General features: G+C 42.7%; 1 protein-coding gene across 11 annotated transcripts in view; it reads right to left on the bottom strand.

Moving 5' to 3' along the window:
• RARB (retinoic acid receptor beta) overlaps positions 1-20,222 on the bottom strand; it is a 932,180-nt gene that overhangs the window by 96,065 nt on the left and 815,893 nt on the right. For all 11 annotated transcript variants that reach the window (XM_068236165.1, XM_068236172.1, XM_068236170.1 and 8 more), the window contains one exon: positions 5,793-5,953. In XM_068236165.1, the coding sequence (XP_068092266.1) occupies positions 5,793-5,953 (161 nt within the window). The remainder of the gene's footprint in view (positions 1-5,792; positions 5,954-20,222) is intronic.

Raw genomic sequence — 20,222 nt, 5'->3', positions numbered from 1 at the left:
AAGCCTGCTTTCTACAGACACCGTGCCCATCGATATACAAGCAGTGATTATGGCGGCTTATGCTTGCTCAACTCTATACAAATCCTATATAGGAGATTTAGAAGAAAGATGTTCTGTTCACAGTTACAACAAAATACTAAAGGCTACAACCTTTACTGAACTTGACTGACATACAGTATGTAATTATTAATGTATATAGTGCCAGCATCTTCCATGGCTCTGTACAACAGAATCAATGGTATAACAATACAATATAAACAATACAAGAGTTAAAGTGAGATAAAAATCTGACATAACATTAAATAAAATGTATTTTCCTACTTTTTATGACCAATACAGTTACCATATTTGTTTTTTGTGCACTAGTAATATTGTCTGTTCACAAATTAAATCTGCTCTAAAAGCTGCCATTGCATTTTACTGCATAGCTGCTATATATGTACAGTATATATATTAAAATCTAATCTAGTGATCACTTCTCAGCTGCACACATACTAGAAGCAGTGAGAGCTCAGTTTCAGCATTTTCTAATGTTTACTATATGTATCTGACAAAAGAATGTAAACAAAAGATAATGATATCACTTCTTCGGATACAGCAAGAAGCTGCCCACTGAAGCAAGGAGCTTCCCACTGAAGAACAAAGTGCTGTGCTAGCTTGCTAATTGAAATCTACATTCTGTATCCCTGCCAGAGCGTAGATTTCAATTACCGCGCCGCATGCTATCACCGATCGCACCGCTCTCCCACCCCTACAGCCCACTTGCTCTGCTTTTGCTATGACGCAGAGCTATGTGAGCCGGTCAGGAGCCAATTTCATTGGCTCCTGACTCACAGTGATCACAGGGTCAGGAGCCAATGAACTCGGCTCCTGCCTTACTCACAGCGCTTCAGTGACTAAAAAAAGGCATGAACAGCGAGAGAGATGGGTCCATGCTGTGTGACATTGGTGAGACCTGTTTTTTTACCCAGAAGTCTCTGTTCCTTAAGGGGCCCGAGATTGGTGAGACCTGTTTTTTTACCTAGAAGTATCTGTTCTTTAAGGGGCTCGAGACTTCTGATACTAAAGTAGTTAACTGTTTGAATGCTGTTCTGCTATAATTTAATTTTTTTGAGGTAGTAGGTGTAAAGCTGTAAATAATATTTTAGAACAAAGAAGAAATGCAGAGTTTCAGCCTACTTTAAGAGTATAATACACTGGTGGATTACAGCTTATGCAGTGAACAAATCAATTTTAGATATTTACATAATATGTCTTTTCTCTCCCTGTGTAAGAATCAAGAACATTTTTTATAATGCATTTATGTAGTGCTGAAATTCTGTAGATCATGTAGTCATGTCAACTGTTGTTCAGGAGAGCTCCCAATCAATATCTGCCATGTATAATACATAATTTTGGACTGGACATTTTTTGCTCAAATGTAAGTAAAAGCTGAGAAATGTTTTTTTTTTCCAACAATAATGCCTCTTGTACATCGTTTTATTGTTTTTTTGGGAGACACCTATGTCATTTCCCATCAAAAAATGACTTGCTAGTTGAATAAAAGTAACTTTAAGTCAAAATTTGCCAGGGGTATGAATAATTATGGGCAGCACTGTATGTATATATATATATATATATATATATATATATATAAATATATATATATACATACATACATACATATATATATATATATATATATATACACATACATATATATATATATATATATATATATATATATATATATATATATATATATATATATATATACATATATATATATATATATATATATATATATACACACACATATATATATATATATATATATATACATATATATATATATATATATACATATATATATATATATATATATATATATATATATACAGTGCTGCAGAAAATGTTGGCGCTATATAAATACTAAATAATTATAATAATAACTCTCATAACTCTATGGGAGATGGTGGAGGTACGACTCTAAACCAGTTACGTTGTATAGGGTAGGACACTGGTACACTGTATAGAGGAGGGAAGACCACTTGACACTAGGTATGCTGGATGAGGGAGGGAGGGAGAGGGGACCACTTGACATCAACTATGCTGTGTAGGCATGGGGGACCACAAGACAACTGGTACATTATAAGTGGGAGGAGGGGGGAGTGGACACCAGGAAATACTGTATGGGAAAAGGAGGGGAGACCACTAGACACCAGGAAACACTATATGGGAAAGGGAGAAGCACCACTAGGCACTAGGTAACTCTGTATGGGGAGGAATGGGAGACCACTAGACACCAGGGAATGCTATACGGGGGAAAAGGGGGAGGGCCACTAGACAGTAGGAAAAACTCTATGGGAAAGTGAGAAGCCCTACTAGGCACCAGGTAACTCTGTATGAGGAAAGGGGGAGCACTAGACACCAGGAAAAACTATATAGGGGAGGGAGGGGGCCACTAGTTTGCCAAAAAAAAGTGAGGGGAATGGGGATATTAAAAATAGCTGCCTGAGTTTTTACCCTAGATTTATATTAGAGTGAAACTATTTTTCTGGTGTCTGAAGGGAGAATAAAGTACCTTGGTTTATACTTGGATTAGTTTATATTCAAGTATATACACATAAGAAGTACGGTATAAGGAAACTATCTCTTCAAAGGCAGAGGTGGAGGACCAGGTGGTAAGGCCTCTTTCACACCCCCATGTGTCAGTGCATGATGCACAGTGCTGTTACTGGGTAGCAAAGAACCATCTCATCTCACATCTGGATGAAGCCGCAGCAAAGTTCAGATGTGACTGCATGCACCGGACATGTCTTCACTGCTCGTGCCCAGCCCCAGCATGCGCCTAGCCAGTGCACAACAGCTGCTGACAGGTGGTAAATGCACTACTTTTAGCTGCTCGTACAGATGAGGCCAAAAAGGAGACAAAGATAACATCACACAAATAGAAGCTGGGGTGGTGATTTAGAAATTCTGTGTGTATATATCAAAGTAGTAATCATTTAACATGTTTGTCTTTTTATACTTATATGCCAATAATTTAGTTTCCCTACATTTTACACATACAGAAATTACATCCTCCTCTATTCATGTCATGGTATCACCACTATGAAATCAAAATAAAGAAGCAGTAGTAAAAAAAAAAAAAGATGTTTTGAATCAGGATGATACCATTTATTGGTTAACTTCAAAGTAAAAAAAGTAAGTTTTTGGCTAGTAAGCCTGAGAAGCTAATAAGCCTTCTTCAGATTCAAGCATACAGGAATACTGTCTGAAGAAGGCGTATTAGCTCAAAAGCTTACTCTTTTTCTTTGAAGTTAGTCAATAAATGGCACCACTCTGATTCAAAACTTCTCAAAATAGAGAAGGATGCACCTTTTGGCACGGAAAGATGTTTTCCCTAACGTGATATTTTTGTTTTTGGTTTTGAAGAACAATAGAAGGAATGGGGGTTTGGAGCAGGACAAATGAACCAATGAAAGCATTTAACTTTTGTCTTCATGAAGGTACATACACACTGTAACTTAGGTCACCCGTTTTGGATTAGGACACGATCCCCCAGGTGACATTGTTGGGCAAACGCTGTACAGACGTATAGTCAGCCTGTAGGATAACTGTGCACTCTGTTGCTATGCGGAGAGGTGGAGGGACGACAGAGTGCCACACAGACATGACGTCACGTGGTGGGCGGGGGAGCAGTTGGTGGATTGCTGGCAGAGCGATGATCGCTCATTGCGGGGCCTCTGCGCACATGCCAGATTATCAACTGAGGCGGTCATTATCGGCCGCCTCAGCCGACTTTAATCATGTGTGTGTACAAGGCTTTAGGGACATTATTTAGAAACATGTTTACTTTTTCTGCAATTTCACTTTCTGGTTTAAAATTATGTTTTACTGGTGCAATAAAGAGGGGAGACTAGAGCAGACCTTTGGCATTCCTGACTGACCTTTATTGTGCAGGAGGAAACTGCTAGACTGACTTTATGAACTGAGACATCATCATTCATTTTAAGCATTCCACCTGCACCACCTGTGGTCTGATATTCTACAGCCCCAGGCCCCTCGGAGATCTGACTAGCTATGGCAGATGATTCAGAACTGGCATGTATGTACCAGATTAAAGCTGACCAAACATCCAAAGACATTTACTCAGGAGATAGCTGAGTGTGCAGAACCATTCTGGAGATAAGTGGAGCAACGCAAGAACTAGGATGCAACTGAGCTTAAAGTTACGTGCGCCATGTCAAGATACTGTATGCATGTGAACATAAAGTACCATTCCTGTTTAATTTGGCTGTGCTCAATTTTGTTTGTGTTTTCTTTTCATTGCAAGGGCTAATTAACCAGTCAAGGAAGTTAAGGCTCGTACACACGTCAGATTTTTTTAAACGACCCGTCGTTTGGACGTCCAGTCGTTCAGTCGTCCGGACGTCAAATCGGGCGTGTGTACTGTCCGTCGTTCAGCTGATAAGACTGGACTTGAACTGAACGACGGACTGTACACACGCCCGATTTGACGTCCGGACTACTGAACGACTGGACGTCTAAACAACGGGTCGTTTAAAAAAATCCGACGTGTGTACGAGCCTCTAGACTTCAGCAGCAGGCCATAAAACCCCTTTGTGGCTGTGCAAACATTCCTGAATGAACAGCAGTAAAGAAAGATTTAAACATGGCTCAAACTTCAATCCTATATATTAAACTCTTAATAGCCCCCCCCCAAAAAAAAATATTTGGGGCTCCAGGAAAGTTCTATTTAGGGCTAGTACTACAGATGCATTTACTTATCTATTTACTTATCTTGTAAGTGTATTTCTACTTTAGGATTGCTTTCAGAAATGGTGGTGGTGGTGGTGGTGGTTGGAGGGGGGGGTGCTAAGTGTGTATGGACTGGGTATTCAGAATCGGCAGGTAGGACCCTGCCTCTGTGTGTGCCTCTATCTCGATAGGAGACTGCCATTGTCTGTATTTAGACATGATAGGATTTTCAACTAGTATTGTTGGCCTTCTTCATTACTGCCCTACAGACAACAACGACAAGATCACCTTGGCACACACAAGAAGTATATGTATTCTGGATGGGAGAATGATAAAATGTTCAGATCTCTAGGTGTATAGACAAATCTAGCTATACATTGGTTGATAGTGGGCAAATTTGGCAAGTAATCAGCCATAACCCCCTCCCCCCACACACATACATACCCCTGCACTATATTCTAAAAACCACTGCACTCCTCTCATATCATATCACTACCCTGTGGGACAATTGGCAAAGACACTGCCAATTAGCCAACATGCAGGGGGGAGGGGAGTACGCAAGTGGCTGTAACAGCTATGCCCCCCCTCTAATCTGGGCAAAGGGGAGGGTGAAAGTGCCTGACCCCATCCCAGTATTGATCTCAAGAGGTAGTCTAGGCGTCAATGAGGACCTGACCAGAAGCCCTGGCATGACATAATTGCTACAAATCTGAGAATCTAGATGAGAAAAAACAGGGAAGGTTTGGCAAGGGTGTGCCCAAGTTAGTAATAGTGGGGGGTGGGAGACAGAAAAAGGAAGAATATAGAAGTGTCTACAATCCAAGGCTAATAATTAGCAGTGATTTGTGCATATATATTCCCCAGACTACAAAGGTGAACAAACTCTGGAGCAAATATTTTTCATCTTCCTCTTGGAGAACAAGTAACAGGATTCTCACCATCACATTAATAAATCATGACTCGCAGCAGATGAAAAGAAGATGTAATCCTACATGCGAGAACAGTGTCTTGAGTACAGCAGTTCCAAATCATTAGCAGGTAAAACTTACTGTAGTGTATTTCCCCAGCTGACACAGGGAGGGGAAGGTTTCCTGATGCGCTTTTCTGATTTTCTCTGTCAGGTCATCGAGCTCGGCTGTCATCTCATAGTTCTCTGTGCACTCCTGTTTCGAGGGCTCTTTCTTCTTCTTGTTTCTGTCATTTCTGACTGCTGCAGGAGAGACGCAGACACATCAGACAGCGGCTACTGAACTCAGATACTCTCTGAACATGAATCCAAATGTATGAGCAGAGCGGTCTAATCGTTTACTCTGTGTTGTGTAGGAGCAGGCCTGGATTTACCTCACAGGAGCCTATAGGCACAAATGTCCTGGCACGTTAGCCCTCCATGAACCTACAACCCCCCACTAAACTGCACCGAAACTGTGTTGCCTGTCCCAGCTGTCACTTCTCCCTTACTTCCCTTGCCCGTCATATGTAGCTACAGGTGCCCCTTAGTATTAGATAGCCAGAAGTACTTTCAGGGCCCTTTCACACTGGTGCGTTGTGGTGCAACATTTCTACCGCAGTCCACAGTTAGGGAAATGTTAGTTTATGGGGCCTTTCATACCGACACAGTGTGATGCGATGGAAGTTACATTTTCTCCTCATCCTCGATGCAAGGGCAAACCTATGTTACCGTGTGGCTCAGCGACGACCTGCGGCAGACTGGAAATCATGGTGACAAGTGCTTTTTAAAATGCCCGCCACAAGTTTTACATGCCACGCATCCGCAGAAGCATATTTTAGCAATACACTTCAGCACATGTGATCGCTTCGGCCACTTAAAGTGAGCGTCACTGCCTGATTGGCCAGCTGCCAGACGGGGATTACCACGCACTAACGTGGTAATCCCCGAAGGACTGTTTTTGGCAGTGCGGTGCAGCCCCCAAACTGCAACGCTACCGTCAATCTGCAGTGTGAAGCTGGCTTCAATATTAAGTAGTTAGAGATTCCCCCAAGTTTTAGGTAGTTAGAGGAACCTCAGTATTAAAGTGGTTTCAAACTCTGACAAAATTTTCAACAAAAATGTGTTTTCCTACTTTTTATAACCCATACAATTATCATATTTGCTTTTGTGCACAAGTATTATTATTCATTTAGACATTATAACTTCCCAAAGTTCAGTTAATTTATTTTTAAAGCTGCTGGTGCATTCTGTTCATAACTGTTGTCATTCTGTTGTGAATGCAGCCACCAGTGATTTCTGACCTGTGTTTCACACCTGGGGCCATATGCAATTCACTTTTTCACCTGAGTTTTCTCCTGGGTGATATTTTTAAATGTGTTAATAAAATGCATTTTAAGCCATCAGAAAGCAAGAAAATGCTCAAAATAATTTTGATAGTACTTTTTCATTTACTTTTTGGTACTTTTTTAGTTGAAAAGTGCTGGAAAGTTATTTTAAATCAAAGATGAAAAATTATCTCCTAGGAGAAAACTTGGGTGAAAAAGTGAATTGCATATGGCCCCAGGACTCATCAGCTGAAGTCCAGCACAGCCAGGGAATGTTTACATAAATGTATCAAGTAAAGAATGTGTACACAAGATAAGCTTAACAGCAGTTCGGATGCGGGTTCTCCCTGCAGAAGAAAGAGTCAGCCCTGTGATGTAACCCTTTGAATGCTGTTTTACTAAAAAAAAAAACATTGTGTTAGTATATTGTATGCTGTAAATAATCTTTTAGAGCAAAGAAGAAATTCTGGGTTATATTCCACTTTAAGTATCTAGAGGAGCCCCTGACTGAAGGGAGATCTGGTCAGTGGAATGCAGAGAGCTGGGTAAGTAATCTCTCATTTACACTCTTATCAAGACTTTGCATAGGGAAGGAGGGAGGGACTCAAGGAGAGGCATGAGACACCTTTCCATCATCAGGCGCCTGCAGGCACATGCATACAGTGACTTATGGTAAATTCGGCCCTGAATAGGATGTACAACATATAAACGTGAATGAAGGTAAATGCATACAATGACAGAAGGCAAATAGTTGTCAACTCTACCACTTAAAGGGCTGTACACATGCAGATTAGTCACCACAAAAGCAAGCAAGCAACGTTGTGCAAAGCACTTTACCTCAGACAAAGAGAAACTACTATTTTTTCAAAGAACGTTGTCCACACACTGATATTCCAAGCGACTATGTCATTTAAATGCTGCACGCGCAATCAGAAGCGACATTTTGCACAACATGCACGCGTGCTGTAAGACAATGTCGTTTGAACTGGTTGAATCATGCAAAATGGCTGATATAGATATACTACATTTTTCACAATGATTGTCACTGGACACAGCAAAATCTGTCGTTCGGACGTTTCCAACGACAGAACGTAAAGCATGTGTACATAGCTTTAGTTTACAGCTTCTTCTTCCCAACTTTATAGGATGAAAAACAGGACACCTTCGATTGAGAAACTATGTAAGCAAAGAACACGCCCTCAACACAAAACTCCAGTGATGACTTTAGCAAAATGCGGATTTTCAGGCGTCTACAGATGTCTAAAATGATCTTCATCAAAAAAATGGGTACTACAAAATCACAAAACTTTTAAAATATTATGTGATAAAACAATTTTGACATTCCACTTCAGGTTTTCATACTTTTAGTTGTTCAATAGCATATTCAGTTTGCAATGTAATCTGTTACGGTATTTTCACACTACGTCTGTTGCGTTGCCACGCAATGGACAATGTACCAAATGGCATCGCAACATGATGCAATTCTTTTTTAATGAAGCTTCCACACTGTTGCGTTTGCGGAACAATTATTTACGATTGAATAACGCGGAGTATGCAGTGTAATACTGGAAACCGCACACGGTCATGGATGTGGTGCAAGTATAAGTCTATGGACTGTATGCTGCACTGTATTGACTTTTCATCATTTTTCAGCTTTAGTTTAGAGTATTTATTATTGAGGGCTCCAATGCAAAGTGGAGGCTTACAGTGTAATGTGTATGAGATAAGTTCCAGCATAATGACTGGGAGTGTAATGTGATTGGCATATAGTGTAATGTGGGCAGATGTTTTGTGTGTTATAACTGTATAGTGTTTGCAAGGCCTGGAGTCATACCAGCCACGACACGGCAGCACTTGGAAGCAATGATTTTACATAATGCTGCCCTGGTCAGACCTCAGCGTGCAAAGCCCATCTTGCTTTCCAGATTTCTGCCTCTCTATATTATATGATTATAGGATGCATCATGTACAGTAACTAAAATGAAGGGGAGCAAGCACCCAGCACTGATAGCTGAGGTCTAATCATGAAAATTAATGTAGCTACAAAGATTGTACTCTACACATATTGAATTTGCAGTATTTGCTTGTTCAGAAACTGACGTAAGCTCCCCGCCAAATCCCCATCCTTTTGTTCTCTTACCCCCTTATACAATTTCTTTCCCCATGCCTAACAGCAACCTTAACCTATATTCCACAAGCAGCTGATGGGGGAGAATTCACCACCTGCCAGCTGCTCCTGTCCACCGGCCGGGGTTTGCTGGCACTCAGCTCGAGCGGTGGATAGGCAGCCTTCCCCCATAGAGTTGCATCTGAGCACAGCAGTTCAGACATGACATGAGATTTTCGTCACACACGGTGTTACCAAACGGTGCCATTTGGCTGCATTTAATGGCAGCCAAATGACGCTTGTGGCTGGCAACACGAACAGTTCAGCTGTTTGTGGGAAAGAGTCCCGACTTAGTCTCTTCCTGTTAGATCTCACAGTCTCTGTGTAATACCAATGGCCACAGCCTCTGTAACTGGCAGCAACAACAATGGGGTTGATTGTAAAAATCATCAACCTAACATGTGTTGCATACATACTGTAGCACCACCTGCGTTATGTATAAAAATATGCTCTTGTCATATACCACACATAATACATAATGCGAGGTATAGAAATGTGCACATAGCCCAGGGCTCGCTACATGATAGCCGCTGCTCAGCGGCATCCCCCCGCCCGCTTCGATCAGGAAATCCCGTTCAAAGAACGGGATTTCCTGGAGGGCTTCCCCCGTCGCCATGGCGACGAGGCGGGATGACGTCAGCGGCATCATTGGGAGTCCCGATCCACCCCTCGGCGCTGCCTGGCACTAATTGGCCAGGCAGTGCACGGGGTCTGGGGGGGGCGCGCCGCGACGGATATCGGCCGAGCAGGGCCTGAGAGAACCTCCTGCGCGGCTTACCCCGAACTACGTTCGGGGTTACCGCCAGGAAGGTTTAAGGGAAGGTCCAAGCAAAATAAAAAAATGAGTTTCACTTACCTGGGGCTTCTACCAGCCCCATGCAGCCATCCTTTGCCCTCGTAGTCACTCACTGCTGCTCCAGTCCCCCGCTGGCAGCTTGCCGACCTGGGAGGTCGGCGGTTCGCATTGCGTACATTTTTACGCATTCCCGTTAGTGCAGGAACATTAACACATACATTTTTACGAGTTAGTGGTTCAATGCGTGCAAATTTATGCATCTTTTAGCCTATCACATTGTTAGTGGGTGTGGTTATAAATAATTGGTGTTGTCAGTTTTTTTCATGTCTGCCAGTAGTAAAGATGATTACATGCAAGCTGATTGTGGATCAAAGAGTATGAACAAATTACATGGCTAATTTCGATCATTTCTTGATCTCCTCTATTTTTTTAACCTTTCACCTTGCAATGTAGTGATTTATTTTTTCCCCTTTTCACTAGAGTTCCTCTTTAAGTAAATATATGGTGGCATCTCTTTTACAACTGTACAATGGTTTAAATAAAAAATAATGCACTGAATATGCCTTTTACAGCTTAACTATTAAGTCAGCTCTGAGTTTATTTTTTTTTTTAATTTAATCCTGAAATCCTGTACATTCATACCACTGCACGGTAATGCTTTTGGCTTTTCAGATTTGAGTGTGCACTCTATTAGCAGACTGTCAGCTTTCATAAAACTACTTAGCTCAATAGTTCTCTGTTGCGTGTGGAGCACAAACACATTATTTAGGACAATCTTATGAACTGTTGCCAAGGACTCTCGGATACAAGCAAATGATTCACAGGGGAATCACTTTGCAGCTCTTCTGCTGCTGCTGGTACCTCTTTACTTGCAAATCCTCTGAAATCCTGTAAAAACAGATCTGGAGGAAAAACAACTACAGAATACTTCACGAAACGCACATTTATACACACTCCAGTCACATCTTACAGACTGCTCTAACCATTTTATACATTATAGAGTTTTGCCACCTGTAGGGCTTGTATTTTATGTCTATCCATATCTGATCTGGGTAAGCAGTGGCAAAGCTAAGGAGCTGTGGGCCCCCTATGCAAGTTTTACATTGCAGCCCCCAAGCACTCTATACATAACAATTGATAAGGTGCACCAAAAGCTGCCAATGGCAACTACAGTGTCAGATGTGCAAGAAGGGAATGGGGAACAGTTTGTTAATAATTACCACTATTCTTAGTATACATAGCAAGAAGTTTTAAATCAGGATGATACCATTTATTGGCTAACTACAAATGAATAAGAATAAACAAGCTTTCGGCCTTGCAGCCTTCGTCAGGTTTACATCCTGTTAGTTTGCAAGCTGGTGGTACAGACAGCTTATATACATGCAACATCAAAAGGGAAAACAGATATTTTTTTCAAGCATAAATACATCATTAAGATGCCTTAATACAAACAGACCATCCATAGTATACATAGAAGTGATTATTATGAGCACAGGACCAATAGAGATCTAATACTGCAGTTGAGGGAGGGCCCCTGTGGCCCAAAGGCCCCAATGTGGTCGCAATCTCTGCACCCCCTATTGCTACGCCCCTGTGGGTAAGTGATAATGACCACAGAAAAATCATGCAATCTTCATAGCGGTTTATTTATAACTAAATCATATCCTAAGTAACTTAGATTTCTAGTTATAATGAATTAGGTTCAGATGTTTAGTTAATTGTGGCTGACAACCTCACTGATCAATTGGTCACTTAGGCCTAGTCCACATACTGTAGGTAATAGTGGAGTAGCTGAACCACAAGGTTACCCAGGAGTCGAGGAGAGAACAATTGCAGGCTGACCACCTCCCATTGGGGCATTATCACTATGAAGGAATAAAACGTGCATAGCGCGCAGTACCCTGGCAACATACATGTAATATAGGCAACACACTAATTGCTTCCTGCGCATGGTAATTTTACAGCTAAAACATGTGTATTGTACTGTCCCCGAATTGTATATGGTAGATACAGAGAATACTGTTCTGGGCATTTTCCATCTCTATTGCCTGTGACTGAAGCCAATCCTGATGTAATTTCCTCTCTTACTCTGTTTTTCTCCTAGAAACTGCACTGTCATATCTAGCTTGCTTTGTGTTTCGCTAACTTCCAGCTAGAGCAATATCCTGCCTCTATCCAGCCAGCAGACGCCAGTCAGCCAATCAGGTGTACTGTCATACACCCTTTGCCTGCTGTACCAAATCTAGCAGGAATTACATAAATTAGCATTCAGGTGGGAGGCTTTGGTTGGACGCAATCGTGAATTGCATCGTTTACAGGGACGCCCCGTGTAGGCACATCTCCCACACGGTCCCCTCCCTAACCACTCACCTGTCAACCGCATCCTAGAAGCAGCTTCTATGGGGAGGCTGCGCCATCGCTGGAGCCAGGCTGGGTAATGTATAAATGGGGGAATCTGGGGGATCGCAGGTGATGGACACCTGTACTAGCTAGCTTAGTGCTAGCTAAAGGTTTTGCAGCCATTCGATCAAATTAAATAAGCATGGGGGACTCCTGAGGTCAGCGAGCGGTATGCCCGACACAGTGTTGGGCATACCGCTAAAGAGGTTAATGTTCATTTATAATACTACAAGAAATAAACCACTACTTGCTTTGGGTTCAGTGCTATTTTAATGGTAAGTTAATTGTAACGGGTAAGCCTTGTATAACTACCATAATAAAATCGCCCTAGCAGACCTCACAAACCAAGCATATAACTCTTAACTCTACATTCCATTGACCTTCCTAACCCCAAACTTTTTTGGATGCTGATGTGTGTTAGGACATCATATCCATATCAAGTTCCCAATGAAACATTGTACAGTTTGCCAGTTTTGCTTGAGTAATACTAAAATGCCCATAAAGTTATTCAGCAGTACGTACTCTATATGTATTACATTGCAAATTTCACAGATCATGAACACTGGTGACTTTGTGCAGTCAGTAAAAGATGAATATCATAAAATAGTGAAAATCTTGCTGCAATGAAATATGTCTCTTGCCCTGTTTCATTTTCCTTTACTATGTTATTGGCAAGTACAGTATGCTCTGTTTAATAAAAGTTGTGAGGTCCGAAATGAAAAAGAAAAAAAGCCAGTGTGACTACAGGATATCTCCCCAAGGCGTTACACATTTTGCGCCCCAGGCAAACATTTGTGTTGCTCCCCTTCCATGCGCAGCAGCGACTTCCATGTGTACTATCCATGTACAGCAGCACCTCTCCTTCATGTATAGCTCTATTTGACAGCAGCACCCCTCTTCCATGTGTTGCTTCCCATTTTCAGCCTCCCCTTTCTATTTTCAGCCACCTCCTCCATATGAAGCTGCCCTTCTTCCATGTCCAGGTGCCCCATTTGGCTGCAGTCGCCCAAGGCCCTGGCCTTTGTGCCCTTTTCAGAAATCCGGCCTCCCCTTTTTTTCACCCCACGTAGTAACAGCTGACCTCTGATTTATTTCCTTTTAAGCAATACCAGCTGCCTGGCTATCCTGCTGATCCTCTGCCTCTAATACATTTAGCCATAGACTCTGAACAAGCTTGCAGCAAATTAGGTGTTTCTGAAATATTGTCAGATCTCACAAGATTAGATGCATGCTTGTTTCTGGTGTTATTCAGTAACTACTGCAGCCAAATAGATCAGCAGGACTGCCAGGTAACTGGTATTGTTTAAAAGGAAATAACTATGGCAGCCTCCATATACCTCTTGCTTCAGTTGTCTTTTAATGGGAACCAGAGATGGCAAAAAGAAAAAGAAGTTATACATACCTGGGGCTTCCTCCAGCCCTATACGCTCTGATCGATCCCCCGCCACCGTCCTCCGCTGTCTGCATCTACGAGAACCGGCTCCCGTCACTGATGTCATCGGAGCCAGCTACGCAGGAGAAGTGCGCCCTCTACGTATCTCTCCATACACTGCTACAGAGATACGCAAACAGCTCACTTTCCTTACGCTTACTGGCTCCGACTGACGGAACAGCGTGGAGCCGGTTCTCGTAGATGCGGGCAGCGGTGGACAGCGGCGTGGGATCGATCAGCGCGTATGGGGCTGGAGGAAGCCCCAGGTATGTATAACTTCTTTTTCTCCTTCATCTATGGTTCCCTTTAAGCTACACGCAAGCACTGTGGCAGCTCTGGAAGCCTCATACTGTGGCTAATGCTGTATGTAAATACAGTGATTAGCACCCCACTTCCTTCCTCATTACCCTTCTTCGATGTGATAGGATCAGCTTCCTGCATTTCTCTGCACTACAAAAAACATACTAAGCGAGTACGTTTTCTGCTGAAGCGTAAACTAAGCCTAATGCTGGGTACACACTATGAGATTTTCTGGCCGATTTACTATCAGATCGATTATTTCCAACATTTCCAATTTGCTTTCCAATCAATTTCCGAGCATTTTCCGATTGATTTCCGTTAACTGTTAATAGGAAATTGTTCCGAAAAAAAAAATGCTCGGAAATCGATCGGAAAGCAAATCGGACATGTTGGAAATAATCAATCTGACAGTAAATGGGCCAGAAAATCTCATAGTGTGTACCTAGCCTTACTGCCAGAATAGTGTGCAGGCAAATAGAATGGCCATCTGACATCTTTGTAGAGATCCTTGCAGGAGTGCTCTTAAAACAAATACAGTGGGATGCGAAAGTTTAGGCAACCTTGTTAATCGTCATGATTTTCCTGTATCAATCGTTGGTTGTTACGATAAAAATTTTAAGTTGGAATTGGAAATTATACGGCTTGAAGACATTACAGCTTAATAATAGAGGAGGCAATCGTCTGATAAAAATGCTGAGATTGGAACTACAATGGATCTATGGACTTGGAATTAGATGTCCCTTTGGACTCAATGAAGACTACAACTTGGTGCTATTTACAGGAATGAGTTCATATTGGACTACCTCTTGTTCTGTTTCGCCTCTGTGAGGAATTCAAGATTACATCCTAACTGTGGAATATATTTGAAGATTTGGGACTCATTATTCACACTTTTTTCATATAGTGTCTTTGATGGTCTGTCTCCCGTGTTTGAACTGTCTCTCCTCCAATTGCTAAATATCTCCCCTTCTGTATTATTTTACGGAGGATGTTGCAAATTTTGTGACAACTATATGTGTTGTGGAATTCAATAGATGTATGCTGCTGTCTCAGTATCCAGTGATATTATATGTCTACCACTAGATGTCATCCTTAACTTCATGCTCTCTATCTCTTGAATTGTGTACAACTTTGCCCACTAGAGGCCTCTATAACTCCCATTTCATTCATCTCATTCATCTCTGGCGCAGATCTGGTTAGTGTGCTTTTGATGCCATCTGATGAAAGAGCTATATTCTGAAACGCTGTGCGTCATGGCGACCCAGCACACTATTTATGCCTTTTTTAATTGAATTTTGAATAAATGAAGATTTTTTAGACAGTGAGGATCCTGACAACTTATTTTGACTGGATTCCCTGCCTACCCCAGGGGAGATCACAGCACGTCATTGTCCATTGGTGCTATCACACTGGTGATTTATTCATCTCTGGCGCATGCGTACATTTGTTTGCAATTTACACGTAAATATAGACGTAACGGACGCATACGGTATGACGCCGTCGCTATGATGATGGCGCGTCACGTAATGCGTATGATGCAGCCGCGTCCATGCGTAATTAGTATTTAAACTACACCAGCACACCAATATGGCATCCCTGATGTACCTTCGGCGTAACTAGTAGGATCAGTGTGGCTCCCTACTCTTGGCTCCATCTACACCCTCATCCCTTGGTAAGTTTTGCCTTTCCAGCTCCATCAGCTTGGGGATTGTTCATACCTCCCTTTCTTTCTCTTCCACCAACGTATGCTATCTTAGCTGGCCTCTATTCACTTCCTTCTATATGGGAATCAATTCCTTCTTTTTCTTTTCACTACTTTATTCAACAAATGGGCTTAATGGAATATGCACCTGTTGTATGTTTAACACAATATTTATGTATAATCACTTCAATATATATGCACGTTAAATTGGCTGGCTATTTCTGCTTAAATACATGTGTTGATTCATTTTCTGAATTATTCCCCTACTTGTGTATCAGGGCTTGATTAATTCAGTGCTACACTACACTCTATAATATGCGTTAATACATATGTTTGTGCATGTCTGCTGGATCTGAGTGTAACACCAAATATTCTATGAATCAATTATAAGCTACCCAATTACCTAATTAGTTCCATTGCCTCAATACTGCACCCCCCTTCTATGTAGTGCACCTATTACATTGGGGTGTTCACGATATCCGGGGTGCAGTATATGATTCTCTTTTTTGAGTCAATGCGAACTACTAGATTCAAAACCTGGTTTTGACTAAGGTATTAATTGATATATGTGTGTAACGATTGTGGAATTCTCTCCGTGATCAGCGCACAAGACGTGTGCGCTGACACTGCGGAAATCCTCCACAAACGTATAATTTGCGGAAACCCAGCAGAAGGTGCAATGCACCTGTAGAGGGAAACTCCTGTCGACAGGGGGAGCTGTGGAGTGCAGAGGAACAGCTCCTCTGCCCTACCACACACGCCAGACAGGAATTGCACGAAGGGACGGAACGCAATCGCAAGAGAGGCGATTGAGAATGAGCACAGAGACAGATTGTATGTGTGTGCACCAAACTAGTCGCCAACCCGCGACGGCGCGCACACCACAGCAGATATGAAGTAGGAACGTGATCGCGAGAGGTGCGATCGCCAGACGTGACACAAGGTTACAGCAAGGCAGAGCACAAGAGTAGCAAAGGCACAGCAAATCATACAATGAGGAGATATACGGAAAATAACAAACGCTAGCTAAACGCGAACACCGCACTCATTCGCAACAGTGCACGCGTTTATGCGCGGTCTCCACGTGATAAGCACAATAGAGACAAACACGCCTAACTAACCACCGACAGACAAACATGAAACAGAGGACACGAGCGCTTGCTTAACGGTTACCTCACCGAGCTTCCAGCAAGCGTTCGTAGCAGACAAGACAGACACACGAACACAGGGACAAGCGAGAGATAGGATCCACAGCACTAGCGAAAGTGGCTAGCGCGATCCAGGAAGACAGAACAGAAGGATCCACAGCGCTAGCGGAAGATGCTAGTGCGATCCATGTACAGAGTAGCAGAACAGAAGGATCCACAGCACTAGCGCAGGATGCTAGTGCGATCCAGGTACAGAGTAGCAGAGCAGAAGGATCCACAGCACTAGCGCAGGATGCTAGTGCGATCCAGGTAAACAGATCAGAAGGGGCTACCAGTAACAACCGCTGTTCCGGTTAGCACCTAGACACACAGAACGATTTCCTGTCGACCACCGCTGGGACAGGACAATCGCAACAGACAAACAAAACAGATAAGCAATCCTAACTGCACTAAGGAAACCTGCCTAGTGCAGTTTCCAGGGATTACTCTAAGCTGATATTCAAACAATGAGCAAGGCTGACACTCTCCAGAGTGTTTCACAGGAAGACTCCTTATGACCAGCCAAGGTCTGTGATATCACAATGTATATATAGAGCAGGCCTACAAGGGATGTGGCTAGGCAATTTGCATGACAAACATATGCAAATTCTTCAGCAGCAAGCTGCAATACTGACAAAAAGTCTCTCTTCCAGAGACCTGCAGAATGCAGACCTGAACAGTGGTCAAAAGGCTGCCTGCCTGCGCAGGCAGCCCAGCGGATCCTCACAATGTGTCTGTGATTAGACCAGTGCCGCCCCACTTGCGCATAAGCCTATGTTTGCATGCATATTGGTCTGCATGCCTACAGAACGTATGGGGCGAGACCATATTTAATTGGTCTAATTATAGGTTTAAAGTTTAACTTTAAGGCACTTACCATTTTTATCCATTTATTTGGGATCATTGGAGCCTGGGGAAGCCACGCCCTATTGTGGTTTTAATTGTTTTTAGCGAGTGGTTGTTGGTAATAATTAAAATAAAGAATTTTGTACAAGTTTACTTAGTGTCATAATGTTCATTATCTTTATCATAAGCTAAGAGGAGGTTGCTTTGTCTCTTTTTTGGTGTAGTTAATTAAATTGGTCTAAGGACCACTACCTCCCCATTAATTTATATTTAGAATAAGGGTTTGATCCATAATGATTATAGCCCCATTTAGCTCAATTGTGTAAGTAAAAATTTTCAGCTAAATATATTAGACAGGTGCATAAATTTGGGCACCACAAAAAAGAAATCAATATTTAGTAGATCCTCCTTTTGCAGAAATTACAGACTGTACATGCTTTCTGTAGGTTCCAATGAGAGTCTGGATTCTGGTTAAAGGTATTTTGAACCATTCCTCTTTACAAAACATCTCATTCATTCAGAACACAACAGTTCATTCAGATTTGATGGCTTCCGAGCATGGACAGCTCTCTTTAACTCACACCACAGATTTTCAATTATATTCAGGTCTGGGGACTGAGGTGGCCATTCCAGAACATTGTACTTGGTCCTCTGCATGAATGCTTTAGTGGATTTTGAGCAGTGTTTAGGGTCGTTGTCTTGATCCAGCCCCGGCGCAGCTGCAGCTTTGCTGCTGATTCCTGGACATTGGTCTCCAGAATCTGCTGATACTGAGTGGAATCCATGCGTCCCTCAACTTTGACAAGATTCCCAGTCCCTGCACTAGCCACACAGCCCCACAGCATGATGAAACCTCCACCATATTTTACTGTAGGTAGCAGGTGTTTTTCTTGGAATGCTGTGTTTTTTTTCCTCCATGCATAATGGCCTTTGTTATGCCCAAATAACTCATCAGTCCACAGCACCTTATTCCAAAATGAAGCTGGCTTGTCCAAATGTGCTTTACCATAACTCAAGCGGCTCTGTTTGTGCTGTGGGCTTCCTCTGCATCACTCTCGCATACAGCATCTCCTTGTGTAAAGTGCGCCGAATGGTTGAATGATGCACAGTGACTCCATCTGCAGCAAGATGATGTTGTAGGTCTTTGGTGCTGGTCTGTGGGTTGACTCTGACTGTTCTCACCATTCGTCGCTTCTGTCTGTCCGAGATTTTTCTTGGTCTGCCACTTCGAGCCTTAACTTGAACTGAGCCTGTGGTCTTTCATTTCCACAATATGTTCCTAACTGTGGAAACAGACAGCTGAAATCTCTGAGACAGCTTTCTGTATTGTAACGATTGGTGTTAACAAGCACAGATTCTGATTATTGGTTATCTGCAGTATCACCAATAATGCAGATACTATACCTGATTATATGGTGATCTGCAGTATCACCAATAATGCAAGTATAGCGCGACACAGTACAATCGTAAGCAAGAGGGTGCTTGGTCCAATGGAGTATCTCTATAGGGCACAGAGATACAACCTCCAGGCAAGCTGGAACAGCAGACAACAATAATAATATACAGCGTAAATACAAGTCTGTGGAAAAATCCACTACACAGTAATTCCTCAGAGATGTGATTACCTCTGAATGGGAACCCCGTGTGTGAGATCCTCCAAAGGACGGAGTGGAGGAATCTCAGCCTCTAGAGCAAGGGTTTGCTAGTGGCGGTCGTCTCAAAGAGGCAAGCCTCTGATAGAACCCTACAGTGGGAGACGTTCCAGTGAAGGGAGAAAGATCAGGCAAAATGAGGTTCGGCAACAGATCAGGCTGCAGCAGTACAGAAACGTGAGACAAGAGAATAGTCGGAAACCAAGCCAATAGTCGATAACGGTACGGGCAGGCGAAGTACAGAATCAGGAAGCAGAAGAGTAGTCAAGACAGGCACAGAATCATACACGATAAATCAAGACAGTATAATATGTGTATATGTTGGCGATAAACCAATATATAACACAATCTCAATACAAGGCAGACTAGGTCTGAGTGCTGACACAGGGTATCGCAAACACAGACGAAGTGAGACTGTAAAGCACTTCCTTATATACTGCCTGGAAGAGAAGTCTCCACCCCAGGCAGCAACCAATCAGAGCAGGCTAAAATGTCAGCTGACCTCCAGGTCAGCTGACACGCTTTCTAAGAGTATAAAGGCGTTTTTGGCGCACGCGCGCACCCCCTAGAGGCAAGAGGGCAGAGCCCTGGTGAGCAGCATGCTGGTGAGTTTGGAGCAGGGTGCTCGGACGGGTTTGCGCAGCGGATGCGGACGAATTTCCGCATCCCGCATTGGAAGGTCCGCTTGCCGGACTGGATGCGACCATTTTTCCGCAATCCATC

This window comes from Hyperolius riggenbachi, chromosome 5 (assembly GCF_040937935.1).
Source record: "Hyperolius riggenbachi isolate aHypRig1 chromosome 5, aHypRig1.pri, whole genome shotgun sequence".
Classification (NCBI taxonomy): Eukaryota; Metazoa; Chordata; class Amphibia; order Anura; family Hyperoliidae; genus Hyperolius; species Hyperolius riggenbachi.
The sequence above is the reverse complement of the archived record's forward strand: the minus strand, read 5'-3'. Positions and strand labels throughout refer to the sequence as shown.